Source organism: Hippoglossus stenolepis, chromosome 11 (genome assembly GCF_022539355.2).
Source record: "Hippoglossus stenolepis isolate QCI-W04-F060 chromosome 11, HSTE1.2, whole genome shotgun sequence".
NCBI classification, from domain to species: domain Eukaryota; kingdom Metazoa; phylum Chordata; class Actinopteri; order Pleuronectiformes; family Pleuronectidae; genus Hippoglossus; species Hippoglossus stenolepis.
Window position 1 is genome coordinate 20,406,771 of NC_061493.1, and position 27,288 is coordinate 20,434,058.

General features: G+C 45.3%; 1 protein-coding gene across 4 annotated transcripts; it reads right to left on the reverse strand.

The window, feature by feature from the left end:
* Nucleotides 1-173: 173 nt before the first annotated feature.
* Nucleotides 174-25,963, reverse strand: zfyve9a (zinc finger, FYVE domain containing 9a). Of its 4 annotated transcripts, none has more exons than XM_035169403.2 (19): nucleotides 25,620-25,962; nucleotides 17,400-17,504; nucleotides 17,033-17,140; nucleotides 14,293-15,719; nucleotides 12,577-12,676; nucleotides 11,771-11,947; nucleotides 11,437-11,600; nucleotides 10,412-10,520; nucleotides 9,897-10,019; nucleotides 9,343-9,498; nucleotides 8,275-8,499; nucleotides 6,884-6,966; nucleotides 6,560-6,664; nucleotides 5,156-5,306; nucleotides 4,861-4,941; nucleotides 4,495-4,657; nucleotides 3,950-4,055; nucleotides 3,663-3,839; nucleotides 174-3,580 (listed from the first exon to the last, which is right to left on the reverse strand). In XM_035169403.2, exons 3-19 carry the CDS (start codon nucleotides 17,100-17,102, stop codon nucleotides 3,419-3,421), a joined length of 3,579 nt encoding a protein of 1,192 aa, XP_035025294.1. In that variant the 5' UTR covers nucleotides 17,103-17,140; nucleotides 17,400-17,504; nucleotides 25,620-25,962; the 3' UTR covers nucleotides 174-3,418. The 4 variants fall into 4 exon arrangements, with proteins under 4 accessions (XP_035025294.1, XP_035025293.1, XP_035025296.1 ...); XM_035169402.2 differs by having other exon boundaries at nucleotides 10,391-10,520; XM_035169405.2 differs by lacking the exon at nucleotides 11,771-11,947 and having other exon boundaries at nucleotides 25,620-25,963.
* Between the last annotated feature and the right edge of the window lie 1,325 nt (nucleotides 25,964-27,288).

The following is a 27,288-nucleotide window of genomic DNA, read 5'->3' on the forward strand; positions in this document are numbered from 1 at the left end:
TGTGGTTTTATTTGTTCAAGGATCAGAGATGTGATGTTTAGATCAGATCGATAAAATACTTCAGAATAATCTATAAAACTTGGTTTTTAAATAATATTTGTTGCTTTCTTTGACCCCAAAAGTCTGATAAAGTAAAGAAAACGTATCGAGCCTTAACAGATATCACTCATTTATATTTTGTATAAGTTTTTATTGTACATATACTACAGTTTTTTTAATGAAGACCACTTTTTTTGACATTTGTAGTGTAAAGAAAAAACATGTACATGGTTTTTGGCTTCAAACATTTCGACCAATGTTAATTGAAAAAAAAAAACAAACAAAAAACCCAGTCGGCGACGAAGTGGATTGTTTTTCACGTTTCGTCCACGAGCAGAAAACCGGCTGATTTACTCTCCACTGTTTCTCAAGCGTGTTCCTGTTTGCATGCAGTGTTTAGTTTTGGATCGTAACAACTGAATACGACAAAAGAAAAATAAGAATAATGCTACTTTTTCAAACAAATTGCACCTTTTTTTTTTGGATCAAGGACATATTGCACACGTCGGATAACGCAAAAAAAACTAAAAAATTAACACTCAACCGAAAAACAGGGAGAAGCCTGACAAACAAAACCTTACGTCTCCTCCTCATTTGAGCTAATTGATGAAAACGACGCAGAGATTCACAGCTCTGGTATAATCAGTGAATTAACCCAGAACTGGTGACCTTTGACCTCTGAGCGGTTTTTAATCTGCTCTCACTAACGTTGACTTTGCTACAGTTGGCGTGTGAAATACTTCGGATGGAGTAATAAACGAACGCAGGTCTAATTTCATCTCTACGTGTCGGCTCTTCTGCAGGTTTTCATGTGATTGTCTGATTCTCACTTGTGATGACGAGATTTGTTTTTCTCCGATAGTAAAAACCTCTCGTTCTGCAACAACAGTACTTTAAGTTTTTAATGCGTAGCCCCTTCTGGTTTTGACATTAGCCCGACTAAGGATGGAGGCTCTGCTGCGATGACGTAACACAGGTGGACGACTGCTCAGAGGTTTTTGGTGATTAGTCTAGCGAGGAAATGAAAAAGGAAAGAAAAACAAAAACACACAATTTGCCGATTTGAACAGAAACGGGAGGAATACATTCTTTAGATTGATCTTCCAGGTCCAAGTTGCGGAGGGAGAGCGCAGAGCGGAGCAGACGGAGGGGCTGCAGGTCGACCTCCAGACGGCTGAGGCCCTCGAAGACGAGCCCTCGAAGATCGGTTCCTAACGCAGGTCTGCAAAACTTTTTAAATCGTGAAAAGTCCGGGGAGCAGGATGCTGCTGATTTCATGGATTTTTTTGGAAGGATGAGGAGTTTTTTTTCTGCAGAAAATATGAGATGAGATACATTCAGCTTGAAGTCGATCTTGCAGGAACCCCCCCCAGATCTTCAAACACCAAACTTTCCTTCCCTCTTCTGCTGGAGAAACTTTTTCCAGAACACAGTGGCAGTGACCCTGACGCCTGCCTCCACTCTCCTGTAGATGGCTTAGAATCCAGTGCACTGCTTCTGCAAGTTTAATACACTTTTTTATATATTTATACATCTTTACATCTTCGACAGTTATTCTCTTTGTATGATTAAAATAACTCAAGGGGGTTTTTATATCCGGACGAACACCGAGCGCTGATGATTTGTGATGAGATTAAAAAGTCTTTTTTCCCCATTTATGTACACGTTGAGTTTCTGGATAAAGCATTGGAACCTTTTCATGAGCCGGCTGCTTTCGGACAAAGGGGCTGAAATCGGGTTTCACAGCAGACGAGTGTGTGACGGTCACTTCGATAATACTTGTCTCTCAGTGGGATCTCCGGAGGCTGCGCATGTCAGAGTCGTGACGGACGGGAGATTGTTCTGCCTACAAAAAAAATATGTACAAGCAGTCGACACGTTTGTCCATGAAGTAAAGCATCTGGTGATTGATGAGTAAAGCTTAAGGAGGTGAAGCCGGGATGTTTTTCCTTTCTCCCCCTCGTTGATGAATCGCTGCTGCAGGCACTGAGAACCACGGCGCTTAAAAAAAAAAGAAAAGAAGAAGTAATCTGCTCCACCACACAGAGACACCTTCTCCCTCCTCAGCCGGTGATTTGTAGTTTCCTTGGTGACGCGACCAAAGAGAAATAAGTCCCAACGTCTCAGCGGTGGAGGACGAGTCTCCTCTCGTAAGAGCATCCGTGCTACAGAGGCCTGATCAGGAGCCTTCAGGCTGCCACAGTGAGTCAGACAGGGGGCACACACACACACACACACACACACACACACACACACACACACACACACACACCTAACTAATACTGATTCAACATAAGTGAGGGCAAATCAACTCTAGCTCGTCAAAAATACTCTGCAAGTTTAAAAAAAGAGCAAAAGAATTTGATCAACTTTCCAACCAGAGTCTTCGAGTCAAAGAGCTAAAGCGACGTCAGCGAGAACAAAGCAGCGAATCGGAGAAACAACTTGTTATTTCCTGGTTGTTTCACGTCTGTGACGCTTTAACGCACAAACAAACGAACGTGAACACAACCCGGAGGGAAGATGCAGAGTTAACGGAGTTTGTGTAAATGCAGCTGAAGGTCCAGTGTCCCCCTCTCTGTTCTTCTGTCCCTCTGAGGACCAGCTGGACTTTTACACTTTATTAACTTTATTTCCTCTCGTCTTACTTTGTAGGAAAACTGATCAAATCAAACATTTGTAACGGATGTTTTTCACCTGTTTGATCAAGAAAATAATCGTCAGTTTAATCATTTCTATTCTCATCTCCCTGAACCACATCAGTCCAGCTGCTGTTCGTACTTTGTGCTGTTAGGACCAACACCAGTCAACACACGAATCTCCAAACTTTACATGTTATTGCTGCACATCCACAGATTATTATCACTTCATATCAACAGCTTAAACTTCTTGATGAAACTGATCGTCTAAATATAATAAATATCCAACTTTATCCAACAGAATAAAGTGATGTCTCTGCCTCTCTCTCCTGATGTAGCGTCTTTATTAATAGTTCTACTCTCCTCTTTACTGTGTCTGTGGTCCTAAACCTGCCTGGTCCATCAGACTGATTTGTCTAACATGTGGAAGTAAGTACTGGTCACATCATCAGGCACTTCACTCGTCGTGCACAGTGTGGGCATCCGGACGGACCCAGTGTGATCGGAGCGCCCGCTCTGAGCTTCCTCGGGCCCCAGGCGACCTCCGGAGCCCAGCAGGCGGCGGCTGGATGCATAGGTTTGACTTGAGGAATGCTACCCCACCTGGCACGGCACAGTTTTCAGGCTCGTTTTTAAGTGCAAACAGTTGAAGGGAGGTGACGGAGGGACGGAGGCTGTGAGATGTGTCGGAAGGTTAAAAAACAAAAAAGAAAAGGAGGTGGTGGGGACGTATGCGTCTTCTAGGAGATGATCTCCAGGATGTAGAAGACCAGCTCCATGACCACGGGGCCCTCGCTCAGCTGACACGCCCCGCTGTGGATGACGGGGATCAGAGCGCTGTCCAGGTCGCTCAGGTACTGAGGCAGGAGGGGCTGACCGTTACTTCCTGCCAGGTAACCCACCTGAGAGGAGGACAGGTGTGAGACAAACACTTGGAAGAGAAACTGAAACGTTGGTGACGGCTCCACACGTCCGTGCTCGTACCTGATCCGAGTCCAGTGTGACCCTCAGTCCCAGTTTGGCCATGCCGTCCTCCTTCAGCAGCTTCAGGTGCGGACACAGCGCCACGCAGAACGCCCTCGCCACGTTCTCCGTCAGGCGGCTGTGGTCGGCGGGGTCGCTCAGGCCGTTGGGCTGGTCCTCACTCTGGAGGAAGAAGACCTGAGGGAATCACAGACAAACACGACCGGGAATCAGACCTGTGCAGTTTCTATCCACTGAAGCGTCTGAAACAGGGAGAGCTTGAGAGTCACGCCCCCTCGGACTCGTACCTCTGTCCAGCGGATGACTTTGCCATTGGCTTTGAACTCGGAGCCGTGGAAGATCTTGACGCTGGTGATGGACTCCATTGACTTTCCATCAATCGGACTGATCACACTGGATTTTCCAAACACACACAACAAGACTGGATTTAACATTTGCATTCAATCGTAGGTGAGAAGACAGAACCCTTGTGCCCTTGAGCAAGACACAGACATGCATTTGTTTGTCAACAGGGTTACACAAAAACTACTGAACTGATTTACTGGAAACTTGGTGGATGAGACAGAATCAATGTAACTTTGCCACAGACCTGAACAAAGGGAAGGATCCAGGATATTTCTTTCACTTTAACATTATGAGATAGAGAATAATTTAACAATTCCTCAGGGAAAAATTCATGGATCTTGCTCAAAATGATCCGGTGTATTAAGGGAACTGGTGTCTCTGAGCTTCCACTCATGTGCATAATGAGTTTTTATAGCAAAGTCGTGAATGAGGCCGTTTCGCTTCAGTTGTCTGGGACATAAAAGAATCTCCTCCCCTCCCTCCTCACCCCTTGTTGAAGTTGTGGTCGTCCTCCGTCCACTGGATGTGCACGAGCTCCTGGTTTTCCTCCTGGTCGGCTTTACCGCACGTGATGGTGAAGTCCTTCATGTCCCTCAGGGCTTGCCGTAGAGAGTCCATGGTCTCGGCTGTGATCTGGATCATCACACCATCTTCAGGTGGAGGAAAAAGACAAAGTGTCCAAAAACATTCTTATGTTTAACCACGAGTTCCATCACCATCATTCATGTGTGCTGACAGGGTCATGGGTCTTTGTGGTTCCTGTGACCTTTGTTTGACCGTTTCATACAAATCTACTCAGCAAACAGTTCAGCCTGTGTGAAGCCGACCTGTCGTTTGTTGTCACAGGTCTCACCTTCCACAATGCTGGTCTTTGCCAAGAAGCCTGACGAGGCTTTCAAAGCCCCACTGAACACAAAGAAGCAGGCGCCGGTCACTGGAAAAACACACAAACAGACAGAACAAGGAAGAATAATCAACTTCACTTCAACTGCACAGGTCCAACACAAATTATCTTCGGGCAAACAGACAAAACAAGAGAACTAATAACACTGAGTCTGTCGGGAGGGAAACAGAGGAAGTGTCAGGAAGTAAGAACCAGACGGAGAGCAGAGGAAGTCTCAAATGTGAGGAGTGTGTTTGTGCAGCACCTTTGCGCGGCTGGTGATGGATGCTGATCGCCTGCGTCTGATAGTTGCCGTCGTCGTTCTGGACGCAGACCAGGTGGGAGTCGGCGCGGTCGTTGAAACACGCCCCCATGGCCAGCACGTGCTCGTTGGACTTGTTCATGGCCTTCATCAGCTGCAAGGACAGATAATATCCGTGTCTAATTAATCCGCCCTGTGGGTGTGTGCAGTGAAAACTGGGCTTAGGAGCGGCGGCCTGGTTAAGCCTAATTGCGGCGGCTCTTGAGGCAAAGTTAAAAGCGATGGCGTTGAGATGACAGACTGCGGAGTGAGACACTGACACGGGTGGATAGCAATAGTTGAAAGATCCCACATATTAATTCATGTAAACCCCCCCCGTGTCACTTTGATGCTGTCCTTTGCAAGTCAGAAATGAAACTGAAAATCTGGAGCTTTAACCACTTGCTGCGCTGAAGGTTCGTCTGCAAGCTGTTGAGAGACGGTCGCTCCTTCACTGGGCTCCCATCTGCTACTGCACGAGCAGCCAAACACTACGACTGGCAGCACTCGCTCCACGCACGGCTCCTCCTCCTCTCTGCCAAGTGCTGCTTACTGTGTGTGTGTGTGTGTGTGTGTCACTTGTGTTGGACATTTCATTCACACCCTCGAGGCAGCAGCGTCACAACCACTTGGCAGCCTACGCCACGCGTTCAGCCGCAGAGAGTTTGTCACATATCACCTACTCAGAGTGAACGACGTTCAATGAGCTTAGAAAACCCTCCTCCACTGTTGTGATAAGTCTGGTGAAGGGTTTTATTGTGTAGTGAAAACGTGTCATGCTGGTAATAAAATACTGCAACATGTAAAACAGCTCTGTTTTCTCTAGATGTCTAGAATCACTTTTTATGTTTCGATGTTTGAATTGAAGAATGTAAAGTCAGGGTGACTCTTGGACAGCGAATGTATAAAAAGGAAAATCTTGGTTTCGCTTCCATGTTGATTTTCAACTCCTCCCAAAACATTATGTCCTGTTTCTACTTGTTCATCATCAATAATAATAATAAAAAAACATGAGATCCAGAAGCAGATTTCATTCATTCCTAGGAAACGTGAGGATTTTCCTGGTTTTCTCGGTTTTACGTCACATTTAATTGAATATATTTGTTCTTGGGAAAATCTAATTCATTATGCTGCTCTGTTTTCCCATGTGGATCCTGTAGCGCAGGTCTGATGACATCACAAATCTGTCCGGCAGTTGTGATGCTTCCTGTTCACAGTTTTTGATTTCTTTGTAAAAAAAAAATGGAACCGTCCAGAAGAGCTAAAGGGCAACTTTATAAAACTTATCATAAATCCTCAGTCCGAATGAACTGAACCAAACTACAGGTGTGAATGTGACCATATTTATACCAGACGCTGGACGCTCACCTCGTTGTAGCGATTGCTGGGGATCTTGATGCTCGTCTTCCTCACCTCCATGTCCACGACCAGCCCTTTCACCACCGGCAGTGTGTACTGGTAGTTACGGAAGTCCTAAAGAAAGAAAGAGGAAAGAACAGATAAGTGACACTGGGTTTTTAACTGGACGATTCATTTGGCTCTTGGTAAACGACATCTTTACGTGACAAAAATCCATTTACTACATACGATTTGCTTACATTTTGAAAACTGTACTGCAGGTGATTTGTAAACATCGTACATCAGAGCTCTTTAACCTTGAACCTTGAGCTCGGGAGAAGACAGAGGACTTACTGCGAGCAGGTTCATGATCGTGTGACCGGTTTCTCCGAAGAGTGGTTTTCTGTAGCGGACACTGAACAGCGGACACGGATAAACTGGAAAGACAAATCATTCCGTTATGGATAAACGTAGAACAGAGACCTATTGTCACAGACGTGTTTTTATTGTTCCCTGTGATTATATTTTTTTATGTCGGCGCCAATTGTTATTGTTCCTTTCTCTTCTGGAAATGGATCAAATACTGGAGCAGAACGAAGCTGATCTGGAAACAATACGAGTATTTTTTTGGCTTCAGCCACGATTATAATAAGTAGCAGAAAAGTGGGCACAGGAAATTTGATTTATTTTCTATTTCTTAGTGTTGTTACAATATCCCTCATTTGTTTTTATTAAATAGTTTTATTGACTTCTTGGATTTCTGTCCTTTTTCTTCTGTATGTGAGATGTTTCCTGGATTTTTTAAATATTTTTAGTAACTGCACAACTGTTGTTTTGTGTGTTTTCCCCTCGTCGTCATTCATATATGCAAATGAACTGATGTCGAGACCCCACAGACTCACATCAAACACAATGCTGTGTGCCTGCAGTCGGGAGGAACACTCCTAATCCACAAGGGAAAAAATGAGGCTGGATGTTTTTTCTCCAGGGACCAAAGCTCCTTAGACGACTATTTTTAGCCTTATCTCAGCAAACAGCTGGATATAAGATCTCACCACAAACTCTGATTAGCAATGAAGACCGATCTCAGCCTGAAACCACACATCACAGAGGATTTGTGTCCCCACGACCTTCTGCTGGTCACTGAGCCTGGAGAGCTGCGCTGCTTGTGTGGTGGGTTAATTTCATGTTCATGCTAATATTTTGTGTCTAAGAGCTTCACTTGTATCTGGCTTTGTTAATTTATTCTATCCGTGCTCGCTGGAAGCCGGCGAGAGGCTTAACGGAGCCAGGCGGCGCTCGGCGCTGGCAGGTCTGGCAGTGAGAGACAGGGATTTGGTGGAGAGGAAGCTCTCTGATAAAAAAAAACACACACGCACGCACACAAGAGTTCCTGGGCCATGTGGGAAGCTGTGAGAAAATGTGCTAGCTGGAGGTCGACTGACAAGGTAAGCTCTCCAGATCAATCTGGATCTTAATATTTTACCATAAGGAAAAACTAAATCAAACCATTGAAGGATAAAGACTCTCCTTGCTCTGCCTTTCACCGAATTTTACTTGAGATGTTTTGTTGGCTTGAGCTGCATTTCAACCTCAGGAACTTTCTCCTGGAACTGGGAACCTTTGAAGGAAGAAGAGCTTTCTAATGGACCTTGACCTTTAATGTGTGGAGTCAATGCTTTATAATAGCATTCAGTTAAATCATGAACTGTTACTGGTGTTTATAGTGTGAACCCCCGACTCACAGCGGTACTCTGCACCCAGCCGCAGCATGAGGCGGATGGGGAAGACCTTGGCCCAGGGCGTCTCCCACTTCTGGATCAGGATGCCGAAGAGGTAAGGCGGGTTCGGTAGCAGGAGGTCCTGCAGTGACTGGAAGGACGGGCTGATGTAGAGGAAGCCGCCGTGCTCCTTACTGCCCAGGAAGCTCTGTGTGAAGAAGGAGTGACTCAGGTGGCTCAGCACGTTGCCTTTAGGAGACGAGGAAGAAGAGGAGGAGAGAGAGGTCAGTGATACTGGAGATATGAGGAGGAGGAGGAGGAGGAGGAGGAGGGGTTGGTGAAATAGGAGAGGGAAGGCTCAGCAGGGTGGCAAGGAGAAGGTGGGCGGAAAAAGAAGAGTGATGTAATAGGTGTTTGGGGCACGAAGTAAAAACAGATGTGCATGAGATGAACTAGATAAGATTAAAATATAAGAATAAAGAGCTTTGCTTAGTCTGAATTAAACAGTGAGTAAAATATTACCTGTTCGCCCCTGTAACCTCATCTTACCCACGAAGGGCTCATGTTACTAATGATCTACGGGAGGGATCAGTGGCTTCAGACGGCAGGAAACACAATAACCCGAATGGCGAGACAAAAGCTCGGCGGCTGGGACTTGCTAAAGCCAGCACTTCTTCTCCGGTCCTGACTGATGGAGACATAACCAGGAGTGACACGCACAATATGGCTCCTTTCCACCGGCCTCAAACATGAAAGGGGAAACTGCCCGAGGGGAGCGAGCCGTCAAAGTCACCCGATATTAGCCGTTTTTTGCTCTGCGGCATACAGAGTCAAAAACGCAAGGCAAGCGGCGAGGAGGGAGGCGACCTGACAGCAGGACGCTAATGTTTGGGCCATTTTTCACTTCAGCAGCAGCGGACGGTAACCTGGTTTCTAAATAGAGGACGACTGGGTGCACCTGTTGTCTCCACGGAACAAAAAAAAGGAGAGCTGGAACATTATGCTCATTTTTAAGCAGCTGACAGGCGGACTCACCCGTGGACCTCGAGACACACCTATTAATGAGCGTCTGTCTGCTGGCTGTGTTCTTACCACTGAGGGCCTCCTGGTAGAGGTGCACGAAGTGGGTGAAGACGTCTTTAGGGATGGTCTTCTCATCGGGGAGACACTGGAGCAGAATGACCACCTCCGCCTGGCCCACGGCGTGCATGCCTTTAGTCGTCACATACCAACACTTCCGGTTCACGTCTGTGGGTTGAGAGGGAAAAGCTTTAACGGGATTTTCATTGTTGATGACTGGATTTCTGAAGAAAACACTCGTATAACTTAACATTTCAATCTCAGAAAGAAATATTTTCTGTATTGGTCCCATCACGTCTGAATAAAGCTGTAAAAACATTTATGTAACAGACCCTTACGTCATCACTTAAGTAGCTTGATGCTATAATGAATCCAGCAATAGCGTGAAAATCTATGTCTAAAAACATTCTACAGGCAGGAAAAACAAGAAAATCCTTAAACTTTAGGAATGTTGTATGTATTAATGTATTTTTCACTTTTCCTTAAACCCTATTATGCTTCTGAATCTAGAAGTGGCTCTGCATTCCAGCCCATTGTCAGTGGCCAGTGGAAAGTGGGTAACTCACAGTTTACCAGCTTGACCATGGCGAGCAGGTTGGCATTGAGCACAAAGACCAGGGGGTCTGGGCCTCCCTCCTCCAGCTGCTGCATGAGGACGATCTCCGACGGCCGCTCCTCCACGGCGTAGTCTGCAGGTGGGTTAAGGTGGGGTTAAGGAAGAAGAAGAGGTGGGTGGAGGGCGGGGGGGAGGGAGGGAGGAGTGGAGGTTCAGTTAGATAAACACACAGGAGGAATGGAGGATGAGAGAGAGCGGAGGGATGACAGAGTGAGAATGGAAGAGGTGAAATGGAGAAGCAGTTAAATGTGAGGTAGGAGAGGGAGATTACAACAGCGAGAGACCCCCACAAAACATCATCACAACACCCCCCTCCCTTTCTCTTGTTGGCAATGAGCAGCCGCAACATGAGCGGTGGCGTAAAGCACATGAGAAACGCGCTCAATCAGCACAACGGAAGCAGCAGTGACGTGGCAGCAGAATGGTGAGGATGAGGGCAAGCACCTGTGATGTGGCCTCCCGTACCTCCTTTGACTCCGGTGGAGATGAGGATGGGAGGGAGCCCGTCCTCCGGAATCAGACTGACGGAGCTGCCCACGGGGCTGCCCACCGGGGCAACGGGGGTGTGGGCCGCCTGAGGACGGAGGGTGCAGGGTTAGACGTACCGTCGATTTAAACACACAGTGAGAAGCAATAGCACAGGGACAGAATCCAGGGGTGACACCAATTTTAGATTAAGATGTCTTTAGTAAGACCCTTGACGTCTTGTAAACTGCTTTCAAACTTTACACAGACAGATTGTGATCCTCCACAGTCACAGAAGACATCACACAACTGTTCTCAGCGGCTGCGTTGACCTCACTGCAGCTACTAAATTGATTTTGACATGTGAAATTAACATTTTCACCCGGGGCTGAATGTTCTGTCACATTTACATTCAAGTAAAAAGATGTTAAACCATGAAAACAGCGAGAAAAAGCACAGCAAGTGCTCCTGTAAATCAACGGCTCATCACTTTTCTACTCCCACTGTTAAGCCCGCAGTAGTCGCGTTACAGTAATGGAAACCTTTGGCAGTAAATTCAAATCCATACATTATGGAGATGGTGTCGGTATGACCTTCACGGTGTCACGTGGTGAAAGTCGGATTTCATACTCAAGTTGTGTCTCCATAGCATCAGCTGGAAATCTCAGTCAAAGCCGTTTACAAGCTGCAACAATCTCTGTGTTCAACAGGCCATGAATCATCCTGGCAGTTTGCATTCAGGTCCAGTGAGTGTGGGGCTCAACCACAGAAACAACCAAACACAACTTGTTGTCCTTTTAAATGCTGGTTTTGATGGAGCCCAGTACATTCCAGCTTTTCAGACTGCAGGGATTTCTAACTCTGATTATGTAAACCAGGAATGTTTCTTACTAAAATCCATGACCCAGCCAGTAAACCACCAAGAGTCCCACAGAAAGAGTTCTTTGTGGCTTCCTCCGGCTAATATGACCACACACACGCTACCCTAATAGCATTAGCTGGGGGTGAATATTTGCCGTGCCTACCTCTGAGGAATCAGAAGTGGAGGATTTGCTTGAGCCCGAGGAGATGGCTAGCGAGTGGGAGGGGGCCGGGCTGGAGGTCGGAGGTTTGGGGGACTCGGCTGCGTCTCCATTGGGCAGGACCCCATCTGCGAACCACACCCTCCTCTGCTCACGTGTGAGGGACCCTACACGTGGGACACACATTTACATTTCACAGTGAAACTCCACATTCTCACATACGAAAACTGCAAACTGTTCTCAGGACAAAATAAACTTTAAAAAGAAGTGGGCACAAGCTGTCAACGTGTAGGGTGAAAAGTGCTTCGAGTATTTTTAAGCCTGGTAAAGGTCGTACCCTCGTTGCCAGACTGTTTCAGGACTCCCACAGGCACCATGACGGTGGGAGGAGGGGAGCTGAGGACCCCAGAGGCCTGAGCCTGCTGCAGAGGGGGGATGGTGGAGCAGTACTCCGCCGGGTTGTTGGGGTTCGGACTCTGGTTGTTTCCAGTGGTCGGGGTCTCCCATGATTGAGCTGGCAGACAGAACATGTCATGACTAAGCCTGGAGCTGCCTATGTGTGTGTGAGTAAAGTGTAAGTAAAGTCTACTTCAAATAAACAGGTGCTGGGTGTCTCAGAAAGTTGTGCTTGTGTTGAATCTGCGTTTAAAAATCTGTATATTGACATTTATTTATAGTGAAAGTATTTCTCAAACAAAACATACTTTTTGACATGCTTTTTACTGTCTTTGGCCTTTATTAATAGTACTAGTATATACTGTTTTATATTTTAAAACTAATGGAATCTTTCATGCGCGATATGACCATAGTAAAAGATTCTAAATGTATGGAATAGTAAAAATTATAACATTGCAACAACTAATAAGTCCGTCAACAACAGAGGTATTTTTAGTGATGTAGTTAAACTGACTTTTACTTAAAATATATATCATGGCCAACCCTTTCATGATTTTATAACCAAGGGACCCATTGGAACATTGTCCTGAACATTCTTTTAATTTCCTTTTTCAAATGTTCAATGATTAAACCCTTTTTTAAAATGGAGCGACATCTTCAGTTGTGTTTACATACATGTACACGAAGGGTTTACAACATGAACGTGGTCTCTACGCTGTAAGAAACTAACTCTCTACTGGCACTCACCAGTCGTCAGAGCAGTGTGACACGTGATGCAGACGCGGGCCTCCTTCCTGTCCATGTACACGAGCCTGCACTTCAGACTGCAGCACGTTGCACAGAACACCTTCAAGATAACACACACACACACACACACACAGACACACACACAGGATCACATCATTTGTGCCACACTGGATGAAGCTCGGGGACATTTACCGTCAAGATTTTTAAAAAAGGAGAATAATTGAAAAGAAGTTCTGATCAAATGTGCAGCAAAAGTTTCACTCTATGGCTTTTGACTTCCTGTACTCGTAGTGCTTCACTGAAGCTGTTGCCGTTTACTTCACTTTCCCTGGATTAGAACCTCATTACACATTATCCACTAACACATGTATTTAGTAAATAATTGGACTGAGCATAATTTCCATTTCAGAGCTTCCCAGCCTTGTCATAAGCTGGTTTGTGGCGTTACCAGTCTGCGGGTGGATGCACCGAGGACCCCGCTGTGTCTATTGTTTTTTTGTGGCCCCAGTGCTGGTGTCAGTGTTACTGCAGTGCCAGCTCCTCCCAGAGTGTGTTGTTTGTTTACCACCCTGGGAAATTAAGTAGCAGACCGGCAATTTTCCAGTGCAGTGTCAGCGACCACATCCTCACTTTAAAGCGCTGTGCGGATGCCCCCCCCTCCTTTGCATATGTGGGTGGCCGCGATGCCAGAAATGTACCTGCACACCCACTGAGTGTATCTGCAAAGAAAGGAACTCATCTATGAAAGCATTGCTTTTTAATTCCCTCATTACTCGAGGGAACCAAACCAAGCTTCTTTATTGAAATCGAACTATTCTTGTGTAAAACCTGCAGTGTATATTACCTGTGTTTTCTCCTCGTACGTTTTGCCTCTCCTCTCGGTTTCTGCTATATAGTGAGGTGTATTTTGTCTGACTGCACCAATCGCCCGTAACATCGCTGATTCCAGATAACTGCCCCGCTCAAATTGCATGTGCAAAAGAGCAACCCAGCATGAAGAATTAAATCAAAACACTGTGTATTGTGCAGGAATGTAAAAGGGAAAACAACTGCATCATTATCACAAACTGCAATAGTTTACCACTGCACGACACTGGGAGCGTTGTTTTCTGCTGAAGTGTTGTAATGTAAGTTCTTGGTTTTCCCTGAACTTGTGCTGACAGGGTGACATTAGTTGGCATCGCCGGCCGCACCAGAGACGCAGCAGGTGTCGACAGCAATCGAGATAATAGATTTTTCAGTCCCCTTTTTTTGATGTCATGCATCTTACTCTAAATATAATAAATCTTCTGGTATATCAATCTGTACAGGCGAGTGTACAGAAAGTGCAACCCTGGCCTTTTCTGATGCATCTCTCCCCAGATGACTTTGCGGCAACATGGTGTTTATTTTATTCTGAAGGGCCGTCCCCAAATATAAACCTTTTCTGTTTATGTAACAGTATATTTTAAACACCACTTTATTGCGATGTTTAAATTATCATCCTAATGTGTTTCTTCACCTCTCTCATTGGATTTCCTCTGTGTTCGAAATGTTCCTTACAAATTATCATATGATAAAGAAACAGCACATTGCTTGTGTTTGGTTATTTATCACACACAACAAATGTAGCCCAGATATTCCAGGTGAGTTGGTATAATCCTGGTTTTCAAAGTGTGTCACAGTGTTTTTTAAGTGTGTGTTTCCCCTTTAAAGCCGCTCTAGCGCTCCTCTCACCTTGCCACAGGCTCTGCAGTGGTGCCTCCTCTTGGTGAAGGTGAACTTGATGTCACATTTCATACAGACGGGAGCCTGGGAGTCGGGCACCCACACAGGGCCAACCTCACCCAGGGAGCTGGCAGGCTTCTTACACAGGGCGCCCTGCTGTCCGGCCTGGAGGTCATTGTCTGGGCTCTCGGAAGGCCTCAGGGAAGGAGAGTGGACAACACCATCTCCGTTCACCCTGACTGCGGTCTGATCCGTCACACTGAGGGTTGTTTCAGACGGCGTGCTCCTCCGACACTGGTTCTCCAGGTTCTTGTTCTTGCTGAGGAGCTGGTTTTGGACCTGGCTGGACAGCGGCTGAGGAATCTGGAGTTTGAGGGTGACCGGCTGCTTCGGCCGCGCCCCTCCGTAGGGAACACTGACCGGCTGCAGCCGATTGTTGAGTTTTGGTTGGATGCTACCAGATCCCAGCGCTCCTCCATCGCCGCTCTCCTGCTTGCTCTCCTCCATTTCTTTCTCCTCGGTCACAGAGTCCTCTTTAGAGGGGACAGGAGAGGGAGAGAAACCCCCCTCCTCTTCCTCCTCCTCGTCTGTCAGCTTAGAGTGATTACTCCTCTCCTGCTCAGAACCATTGGAAAGGCTTGTTATTCTGAGGAGCTGTTCGATCTGTCCCTCAGGAGCACATCTCCTCTCGTCTCCAACCCAGTTAGGAGAACATGCACCATTCTGTTCTGCCTCGCAACCAGACTGAACGTCTCTCTCCCCATTCAGGAGACTTTCTCGGTGTTCCTGGTTTGAGTTTGCAGTTTGTCTCTCTTGAATATCGTCCTGTAAAACAGCTGCACTGGCCTCCTTTGTGACACCTTCCCTTATTTGTGTGGTTGCTTCCACATCTGGATGAATTTTCTCAGACGGAGCCTCTTCCTGTCCTTGTCCAAGCTCGAAGGTAAAGTGAGTGTGACTGACAGTGGAGCTTCCCCCTCCAGCTGAGGCAGCTCTCTCCTCCTGATGAGGTGTAACCGCCTGGTCCGAAGCACCAGGCTCGTAGTCTGGAGGAGAACTTATCTCCTCGCTAAGCCCATCGTGTTGTGGGCTCGCAGCGCAACCATTCTCCACTGCACTACATGCCGTCACAGGGGGCGGCGAGAGGTCGTCGGTTCCCACCAGTTTGCCGATGTTGGGCTGGGGGAGCGGCGGGCTGTGGACGTCCGCCGGCCTCTCCTCTCCCCAGGATGGAAGTTCAGGACCAGGGAGCCTTTTAGGGTCTGCCCCCGGGGAGGTGCTGGAGGAGGAGTCGGGGAGACTCTTGAAGGGCAGCGGACTCTCCCGGGGGCTGAGGTCTGCGTGGGCCAGGGCGGGGTTCAGAGAGAGCAGGTGAGCCGGCGGGGCCAGGATCTGGGTCCACTTGGCATCGGAGAGAATAGGTGTGTCAGTTTCATCTGGAGGACACAGAAGACAGAGAGGAAGACAAAGAATTAGATCTAGTTAGCGCTGCAGGTATTGCACCAATTGTTCAACTCCACATCTAACGGCAGCTTTACGGCACTCTGCATTGAATTTGATCCATGTCATGACGCTTATTTTCTGGACAGCGTGAAGGTATCACATCACATTTGAGATGAGACAGAAAACAGGAGAAAGTGTCTCCCAGTAAACGGATCGTGCTCCTCAACAGCAAGACAGGAAATCTCAAATGAACCGGCACCGAGAACTGATACAAAGATACACACTCCCAGATGATCGAAGGAGCTAAAAATGGCCGAACAAACCAGGGGACAAATTGAGAAATGAGGTTGGCATGGAGTGAGAAATTAGTGTGTGGATGGACTGGGCGGAAAAAAAAAGTGGGCCAAGTGGCTCTGTCCCCCCCGGGAGCCATCAGTCAAGATGACACATCACAGCTCTGTAGTACAAATGAAAATTCTTAGATGATATTTATTCAAACCAACTTTCTCACAGAGCCGTGTCAGCTACTGTACAGAACTCTCCTCCCTCCACTGGAATTCATGCTAAGCTGTTTCATTATGTGCTGTACTCAGTTCAGACACACAACGTTAATCTGTCAAGCTGGAGCTCCAGCAGCGGACCCACAGATGATCACTCAGCCAAAATACAAACTGAGCTCACAGCGCTGTCACAATACAGCCAGTGTGTGTGTGTGTGTGTGTGTGTGTGTGTGTGTGTGTGTGTGTGTGTGTGTGTGTGTGTGTGTGTGTGTGTGTGTGTGTGTGTGTGTGTGTGTGTGTGTGTGTGTGTGTGTGTGTGTGTGTGTGTGTGTGTGTCAGCAGGACTTTCTCTGGGGGTCATTTTTGATAAATCAAGACAGAGACCAGTCATTCTAATAATCTGATCACTCCTTCTGGAGAGCAGGGAGTCTGCAGATACACAGCTCAGTGTTTACTTGGACATTAACTAGAAAATAAACTCAGTGGAAGCTCAGTTTCTTTACCTATTGTGAAAAATAACTGTAAAATTAGACAACGTTTTTGCCTTGGACCAATAACACAGTTTAATAAAACCTCAGGGGAAATGGAAAATCCAATTAGTGCTATTCCCTCTCTGCACACCCTCAATTACAACCTGTAAATGTTACTGGCCGATTGTTGTTTCTGACGACTCAGTGATTTACGCATGGGTTACGTAATGACATCCTAACCGCAGCTCCTCTGAAGCTACGTGTGCTCAAGCACAGTGACTCACCGTCTGTCCCCGTCTCGTCTCTGCACTTACTCAAGCTAACGCAGCGGCTCACCTTCGTTCTGCTCAAACTCGTCCAGGACCTTGTCCAGGTTGAAGGCCTCGGCCTGGAAGTAATTCTCCATGGGTCAGGAAGCTCCACCCTGACGACAGCCGTGTGAACCTGGAGGCAGGAAGAGAGAGTGTCCTCAAAACCAAAGGCTCCAAAGGCCTGAGTCATATCTCCTCATTCATACATTTGTACTATACTCACTTAAATGTAATATTTTCAAGTAGAAATATCCTGTATAACTCTATGACACTTATTCTTTACTAGGCAGTCCTCTCTTTTGTGATAATAAATGTGAAGTATGGTCAAAATCTGGAATATAAGTTCCAGTGCTTCTTTTCCGTTCTCCCTCCTTCCTCTCGCCGGTGCTCACCTGCACAGAGGTCCTCCTCAGCAGTCCCAGGCCGTGTTTCTCTCTCAGCAGGTTTCCCTCTCAGCTGTCACTTCACCCAGTCTGGCAAGCGCCCAGCGCCCACACCTGAGGCAGAGAGGGGGAAACACAGTTCAGTAAAGAGCTGCTTCTCCGCCTGTGCAGCCAAGCATGCTGCCTGTTACACTAGATTTATAGAAATGTAAAGCTGAATAGTTATTTTGAGTTAGAAATAAAACTATAATAATAAAAACTAGCGTTACTGCTTTGTGGTTCTACGCCTCCACCAAACAGTCAAGTTGCAGGAAACATGGTCACAATCTTTCCCTCTGTTCCTAAGTTATGGTGTTGATTGAATAATGAGAACATTATGGTTTCGTGGTGAAGTTGACCTTTGCCCTCTTGGTCAAGTCATAATTACCTTGTGAATTTTAGTGCTGTGACCAAAAAAACATTTTCTTTCAAGAGGCCAAAAATGCCACATTCTAAACCACATTCAGTGTAGTTTCCTTCAGGCATTCCTGATATAATGCAGTCGCCAAGAACATGAGCTTGATCTTTAAACAACAAAGTCTGATCAGTTCCTCTTTGAGTACAAGTGAGTGTTTGTACAGCTAAACCAGGGGAGCTATAGGGCGTCCCACAGAAGTTTTTTTCCAATTTATGACACACGGTTGTGTAGAAATGTGGAAAGAATCCCAAACAGCTCCGCCCGTCATGCGGATCATGAATCAGAACAACATCTTAGATCAGACCAGGACATATAGTTCCTGAACAACACCCTGAATCAGATGTACTCAGCATAGTGTGTTGCTCATCGTCATCATCACAAAGTGAGGTATTATCCACGCGAGCTCCACAAGGTAATCAGAGTCATGAATGGAAAACAGCTGAAGCCTGAATCACTGCAGCGTAAACCTGTCCAGAGTGACCTTGCTGAAGAGGAGACCTTGGGATGGGACGTGGTGGAGCATGAGGTGTGCGTGCGTTTTTGTGTGTGTGCGTGTGCGCGTGTGTGTGTGGCATTGCAAATGAGTAACAGCCACACTGAACTTCAGGGTCATTCTCATAAGGACGAGAGCAACCAGGGATTACACCAGAGACCAGATATTCCGCAGAGCGAGGGCCTCGGAGAAACGAGCAGAGTCAACACATTTTCCACTTAGTTTAAGATGCAAGCATGGACACCTTGTCAGCACAAAGCAGGGATGGCACACGACAGGAGGCTTTGTGTGTGTGTGTGTGTGTGTGTGTGTGTGTGTGTGTGTGTGTGTGTGTGTGTGTGTGTGTGTGTCGCATTGTCGGGTTAAACCGTTTCATCCACACGGAGAACGAGGCAGAGGGAGGAGGCGGCCGTCAGAGCCAAGTGGAACCCAATATTTCAGCCTACAAATAAAAAAAAAAATCTGTGAATAAAAATAAATCAATACAGTACTTTAAAACATTACAACTCTACAGGCCATCAAAGACCAAATGGAGCGTGATGAGTTGAAAATATTCAGTTTTAGATCCCGACACATTGACTTACTCTTCATACTTAATATCAATACTGTTGAAAACTAAATCCACGTGCTTTAGATGTTGCAAGAAACAATGAGCTCCAGTCTGGTTGCCCAAGTCCCACTGAAACCTCCCAGTCAGAGCACAAAAACAACCAGATGTTTTTAAAATTGACAGGAGGAAAAAATGCAATACTGCAAGAAGAGAGATCTAATTTAGGAGGAAAGAATGACCTTCACGTCACCTGAAGTCATCACTGAATGCAAACATCACCTGAACACTGTAGTTTAACCTCATCCAACTTCTGCTCCTTTCACTTCAGCAGAGTAAGTTTCCACTTACGCTGAATGAAAATCGTCTTGCAGCGTATGAGTCAGTGAAGCTCCAGTCGACTGTGTGTACTCATGAATGCGCACAAACACACGTGAACACACACACACACGGGGACAGGAGCCCATCCCTGATTAAGATTTAATTACTCTGCAGAGGCGTTGAATAATGCATCTTTAGTCAAAGTGCGTGAAGGAGTAGAGTTGTATTTTTAGACATGTAAACTTGGAAAGAGGCTTTAAAGGAGACATATGTGCATGAAAGAGTGTCTGTATCACGGGGAAAGAAAATAGTCCTTTAAGCTACATGGAGTTTTAGACGTGTCACTCAAACAGCGTGAACTTCAACTCATCAACTAAAGACTTATTAAAAATGTCGGGCAGCTACATGTAGTGTTCAAGTAGAACAAGAAAATCCAGACTGTGCAGTCCATCCAAAACAAAGATCCACATCCAACACAACATTTTCCAAGTTAATCTATCAACTTTAAATAACAACAATACATCACAGTCGATACGGCCTCTTAATGTGAAAGTTCTCAGCCGAGGAAGTTCTGTCGGTGTTAGTCAGCAGGATTACACAAAAAGTACTGAACCGAATTCCATTAAATCTTGTAGAAGGCCCAAAGAGGAACCCATTATATTTTGGAGCAGATCCAGATAAAGGGTGTGAGCTTTGGCAGAGGCAGCCGCTCTCCAAGAGTCTAAGAGTCCTTCGAATTTCTCTCTTTCTTTGTTACGTATTTTGTTTGTCAGCAGGACGACACAAAAACTATGACACCAATTTCCACCAGACTTGGAGGAGGGATAAACCTGCGTCTGAGAAGAACCCTTCAAATGTTGAAGACGTTCTTTTTGCCCCCCTCTTTCTGTAACTATGCTTTATGACATTTTCATTTTATATTTCTACTATAAGATCTAGACAATCATGTGTAGGATGGTTCAGTCTTGGCAGAGGCGTGAGATCTGAGTGTCTCAGAAGCACACAGCTCCTCTCATGTGTAATCAGACTTGATGAATGGCTCCAAACCACTAATTATTAATATTTGAAATGTGCCTCTATCTTCAAATGTGTATAACTGCATCGTCCAAGGATGCAGCTAATAAATAACTTTCATAGACAATCTGTTGATTTCTTTGTCAATTAAATGAATTGCTTGGTCAATAAAATGCCACAGAATAATACAAATAAATGTCCATTACAAGCTCAAGGGGACATCAGACACAGAAAAGCAGTAAAAACTTTTACCATGAAAGAAGCTGCAGCCAGAGAAAGTTTGGTATTTTGACTCAATGAATGAACTGAACAGTTAATCAAGTTCCACAGCTCATCAATTCACTGATCATTTCAGCCAGAACAACAGAGCTTGTGGACGTTTGCTCAGATTAACATCGATGCACAGAGACAGCGTGTGACCAACCTAATTTCCATGTAGAAAAAAAACACTGAATGCAACGTGACTGAGAAGAAAACAAGACTCTCCCTTTTCAAATGAAGCAAACTCGTCCAGCGTGAGCCAGACATGCTAATAATGAAACGGCCTCACAGACTGCTAACACAATAAAGCATGCCTGAGTGGACGTCCCGACATGGCAGCATAATTAAATAAGACAGGCACATAAACAGTGAGGAAGCTGGATGTGCTAGGAAGCTGAAGCAGTTCGTTAAGTCCTCGCTGTCAGAACCAGACTCTGCTTCCTGTTGTTGTTTCCTGGAAGGGAGACGCACTCACTTCCCAGTCAATCAGCTGGAAATCCCTTCCACTCATTAGTGCAGTTTGACATTTATTTTTCTGGTTATGTAACATATACATGTAATTCTGGCATCTGGTTGAGTTAAGTAATAACTTTGCTCCTTCCAGAATTTTTTTTTTCCTGGATTGTGATGTTCACTTCCTCCAGGAGAAAGATTGTTTTCACATATATACACGTGACAGCAAGGAAATGACAAATGTTAGGTTATTATTATGACTGTTATTTTTGTTATTCAACGTTATAATAGCCTTACACAATTTCATGGAACCGGAGCTGCAACAATCACTCGGTTCCTTAAACGACACATGATAAATCTGCAGCTATAAATCAACAAAAAAATCATTTTGCCGGCTTCTCAGACGTCAGGATTTGAGGTTCTTCTTTGTGACTCATCAGAGGAAATTCTACTCTTTGGGTTTCAGACTGTGTGTCACACAAAACAAGACATTTAAAGACATATTCTAAACAGGCGGTTTGAACTATATTCTGACATTTTACAGACAGAATGTGACGTGAAACCCAAACCCAACCTGAACCCAATTCAAATTTTTGTATACGCAGCCTCATTGGCAGGGACCACTTGAATACCAGTTACCCATCATCTGATTCATTTCTCCAGTTCTTATCTTTGCTGTGTCACAAAAACTACACAAAAATATGTAGCTAAACGTAAGAAGCTGTGTAAAAGTACGATGTCGGTCTTTTCATACGTTTAGATTCTGACACAGACGGTAGATTTCTTCTTCTAATTAAGAATAAATGTCCTGCATAAATGTTCCAAAGTGCTCAGACCTGAACTCGGCTCCTAAACTATTTAGGAGGGATGAAGAGTTGCCCCGTCACCGGCTGCGTCACGCAGACGGAGACAGGGACAGGGACCTCCATCTACCAGCCAGACGAGATGTTCGTCGAGCAGGAACCTGAGTCAATGGAAGAGAAAATCAAACCTTTCCCATATTTAGGATTAAAAACATGTGATTATTAGCCCATTTTCCGGTGCTTTAATATCTTGAAGCGTAGAGGATGTTAACGATGAATGATGATGAGGAGGCTTTCGGGGGAACAACCATGACAAGCTGTGTATTAAATCATGATGAATGTTGTGATGAGGCCATGACGCAGAACGTCTGCAGCCCTGCTATTGGCCGATTGGCGGAGGGAGGGAATTTGGGAAGACATCACCATAAATCATTTGTGTCGTTTAAGGCTGCACTTGAGACTGATTCTTACACTGAACTGAAAGTTTTAGCTGAGGGTTTTTTTTATTAAAAGTGCCTCGCTCCTCCTTTTTGCCAAGAATTGTTTCATTAAAGTTTCATACGCAGTGACTTCAGCAAGGAGGAAATGAAAAGACTCAGCAGTCTGCTCTTCTCAGTGAGTTGTTGTGCACAACAACAAGACAGTTCTGCAAAAACTATTAATTTATTATCAACTAAACTGATGATTATTTACCAGATTATTCGTTTATTTAATAATTGATGGTTTCTCTCATTTTTTCAAGCAAAATCAGCAGATATTTTGAATAGAGTATATTATATCTTTGGACTACATCTGCAAGTCAGACGATTGGTTGATTAATCTCTGGAAAGAATATTAAACGATTAATCATCTAAGTTTTTCAAGCAAATGGGCCAAATATTCCTCTACTCAGATGTTAAGATTTGATGCTTTTCAAATCATACGTGGAAGGAAATAAAAAAATCAGATGAAAGAAGCAAATTTAGGAAAAGCGATTTCCTTGTTTTTTTGTCTACAGCACATCGACACCGGCCCATTACAACAAAAGCTCTCGCACCTCGTTCATTTCTCAGTTTGTGTCCAGTGCATTCGTTAGAAATTGAATTCTCACCTCTGGAGAATTTGGACTTCAGGGCATGTCTGAAAGCAAACAAGTCACTTTGGACTTTAAGAAACTTTGGTGGGAATTTTTCACAACTTTCTGACATTTTATGGTCAACTTGGGACTGAAGAAAGCTGTGGAACTTTTGAATTGTTCTTGAAGAATTCAAGGCTCTGCCCCAAGTTCGTCTACTATACCTTTTTTTTTTCATGGAGCTGCAAACTTCCCACGTCTGTGAGCTCACATCCTGATAAACAGCGTTTTAAGATCCATACTCCAGACGCCGTCTGCACAGGGTGAACGCAGGAAACCTCAAATGATCACTTCCTCCCTTTAAGAATGGACTGACATCACTTTCTAACAACACGGTCGCATGACTGAGTGACACATCTTTATGTAACGTCTGCTGCCCTGACCGGGAGTTCACTGGGAGTTTTCCTCCTGTCTCCTGTAAGTGTTTAGTCTTTATTTTGTCATTACAATTCAAAGCTCTGCTGCAGATAAAAAAGACATGAAAAGCAGAACATATAAAAGAAAAACATGCCTCAGATTTGTATCCACGAAAAGGTCACAAACACACTCTTCCTCTGAAATACTAAAAAAAAGATCATTTCTTTGACGGGGGAGGTTGGAGAGGTAAATCCACCGAGATGTGTTTGAAGAAGGTAAAGAACAGAGGAGCTGTCCTGGTGTTGCAAAGAGCTGCTCTGCTTCACAGCAAGTGTCAGAAGCTGTTATGAGCTTCGTTTCTCCTGCATGTTTTGATCTGCATTTAACCACCACAAGACAGAGAGAGAGACACGGTGCCGGGCGGCCGTCAGGGACCGACTTGTAATACTTTCTGAAAGCATACAGTAACCCACGTCTGGGGAGTCTCTGCACACATGAGAGGCCGCCTGTTGGATCAGTCTACTCAGTCAATCCCCCGTGGGTTTCAATACGGTTTAATGATGAAGAGAAGTATCGTTTTTCCTCTGGCTTACAGGTACAAACCCTTCTCAGATGTCCTGTCTGCATTTCACCTCCAACACAAGCCAGGCCAGACTGGACGGACGCCAAAAGGAGACCAGACAAGAAAATGATGGGTGTTACGCAGCCTTAACATTAGCGGTAATATAATCTGGAGGATGCACTTAAAGATGGGGCTGAAGTTAAAGAAAAAGGCCGCTCACAACTCTGCAGAATCCAAGGTTTTCAAATGTCTTAAATTAGTTTGGCCTTTAATCCAAAAGGATATTTAGTTTTCTATAAAATATACGATGAAGATAAGCAGCGAATTCTGCCATTTAGGGACATGGAAACTTGGGAGTAAAGTAGAATTTACGAATAAGAAGAAATCACAACTCAAACACATCTATTTAGATCAGTCGATACCATATCGTAACCTTTTACTTAACTATTCTTGTGTTCACATATGGTGTATTGATAGATGTTTGTGTCTCCATAATTAATGCCTGGTTTTACTTTAATTATTCATGTATTCATCCGTGACTAAACTGTTTCCTCTAATCAATCAATGCTGTAGAATACTGTTATTCTGCTGATGCTCTCAGTTACACACGGCATCTATTACACTTCGTACTGTCCACGGAGTGGGATTCCTCCTGGCTCTCTCTGAGGTTTCTGGGTTTTTTCCCCAGTTAATCCGTTGTTTTTAGTACTTTATCCTCAGTCTTGTTGAGGGTTAAGAACAGAGGATGTCGCAATTGTGATTTGTGAATATCGGCTTTACAAATAATATTAGCTTTACGTTATTTCATGGATCTTGATGATCTCTGTGAGTGGTGCAGCTCGATTGAACAGAGGGAGACAGTTGGGCCTTGGTGTTGATTTGAGCTCATCAACTAATAGTTGCAGCTCTGCTTCATCATTTTGTGACCTGGCTTCCTCCTCAGCAGCACGTTCAGTTTGAATTTCCCACTGACGGTGCCACTGGGCCGGGCTTCTCCACACATCCACCTCCACAGCTCAGACTCAGGCCTGCAGACCCAGATGATGTGGGGGGGGGACCTGGCACCAACACAACACACCTCACACCACACCTAACTCTCTGAGGGGCAGATAGAGGACCATCAGCCTGGAGCATGCACCCAGACGTGCAGCCTGCAGGCCGGACACCGCCTCGGAGGGTGGAGCTCAGCCACAGCTGCTGTGGTGGTGGTGCTCGATACAGACGGAGCAGCTGCAGGAAAACAACCCAGCCGAGGGAACTTGGGTTGAGTTGCATTAGCAGAGCTGCTAGCCGGAGCCCGACGTCCTCTCCAGACCTGGGGAAGGCCACGAGTTGGAAAACACACTCCCCTCCCGAGTGCGGGGGTTCACCGCAGCGGGGGAGCACGAGTCCGATAAACTAGATAAACAAAGTGGAAGCGCAGGACAAGGGGGGGGCAGTGCGGGAGCTAAGCGGGTTAGCCACCGACGCTCCAGCGGGCAGTCGTGCGCCGAGTGACGGCAGCGACTCGCTCCTCTGACGGACACTCGCACCGCGGCTGCCCCGGTGGTCCTCGCGGCTACCGGGCGGGTTTTTAACGGTCACGGTTCGCTCGAGGTTGTCGCTCGCAGCCCGTCGGAGTGATTCCTGTCAGCGGGTGTTTATTTACCAGCGTTGTGTAATTGACGTAAATCCCCGTAACACCACCACCTCCTCCTCCTCCACCACCTCCTCCTCCTCCTTATCGGGGTTCTCCGCCGTTCAACCGCCGACACTCACCGTGACACCCCCCACCCCCTCCCACGACCCGCTCCTCCTCACCGTGCGGAGCGGCGAGATATCCCGGGAAACAAACCCCCCTCACTCACCGGAGGAATCCTCATCTTGTTACGCGCGGTCCCGCGGAGCCCCTCCGTCACTGTCCGTCATAGCTAATCGTCTTTCCGGGGCTGTTTCTGCGTGTCCTCGCCGAGACACCGACCCGCCACCGACCGCCCGACTCCTGCTGCACTCGTGGGAAAGTCCAGCCCGAGATCCGCCGGAGTTGTTCCGCTTGAATATTGAGGGAAAAATGAGGAGAACCGTCAAGGTAGCTGCAGGTCATGTCCTCCACTTCCGGCTGGGATGCCATGTCAAAATAAAAGTGAATTTCCTGCGCATTTAAAAGCAATAAATCAAATGTGTATGTAATGATATAATAAAAAAAAACAGGGTGTGTAAGAAAGTCTAAAGATCAAAACACACACTGATCATCAATTAGATGTTTTGTTATTTTTCTATATCTTCTTTTCTCGTCATTAAAGGTTCAGGGTGAAGAATTTAGTGACATCTAGTGGTGAGGTGTCGTGTTGCAGCTTAATTTTGCTATTTTCTCTGCTAAGGTTCCATTGTTTTATTCTCATTTCATCTGTCTGGTGTTGTTTCTTCCTTTTAAAGACCTGTTGTACCTTTGTCAACAAAACACTTTATAAATAAAGTTAATTAAATGAAGTAGAAATTAACAAATTATACAAACTATGATCAATGTGAAGCTTAAGGAAAATGACTTGTACTAACTAATGCACCATAGTAGGTTCATTAGAGGATTAAAATATGTTGAATCAAAACAGAGTAAAGTATTTTTATTTTAAGATTAAACAATCTGCATCTACACAAATGATTGTCGCTTCTATCCAAGACACAAACATGTAAGTTCACTTGTAATTTTAATCACTTTGATAGTGAAGCAGGTGAAGTCATTTTAAATGATGGTGCAACACTGCTCACGTGCTACTAAATAAAGAGAAAATGTTTGCATGCACATGTTTTATCATTTGTTTGTAGGAGCACCACAGTCTTTGCATATCAATTTTACGGGCTTTTACTTCCGTGGCTTCCTGTGTTGCTGCAGCACTTCTCTCAGTGTAACTTGATGCAGCCTCCGGTTCCTGCTCTGTGCTCCAGCAGCTGCAGCATCAGGGACATTTTGGCTCTAACCGGGCCGCTGGAGGTGCTGAGCCCCGGGGCGGGTCCGCAGCTCCGTCCCGCCTGCGACACGACACCCTGGAGCCAAAATGGCCCGGTGGTTCCTCCCCGGTGACCGTGTCTGCACACTGTGTCCGATCCTAGGACTGGTTTCCATTAGCTTTACAATTACTTTATCAAAGAACTAAGTCATCTGCACGTGCTCATTAAAATGTCCAGAACCAGAAATGACTTATTTAATGCTATTTACATCCATACAAAATATAGTTCAGTTTAAGAATATATATTTAAAAAATCTACTACTACTCTGCAGTGTGTAAAAGTGAAAATTAATCAAATAATATTGTAGTTGTAAATGAACAAAATACATTGGGTTAGATATAAACTATCATAGCAATACATAAGTTAAAATTTAATTAATTATAAATATCAACATTAACATTAACATTAAACTGACCCCAACAATTCTGCTGCTTTATTTTGTATGCTTAAAAAGTATAAACTGACATTTAAAACTTCAGAAAAGTTGTGAATGCAGGACTATTATTGGAGAACTTCTACATTGTGGTGACA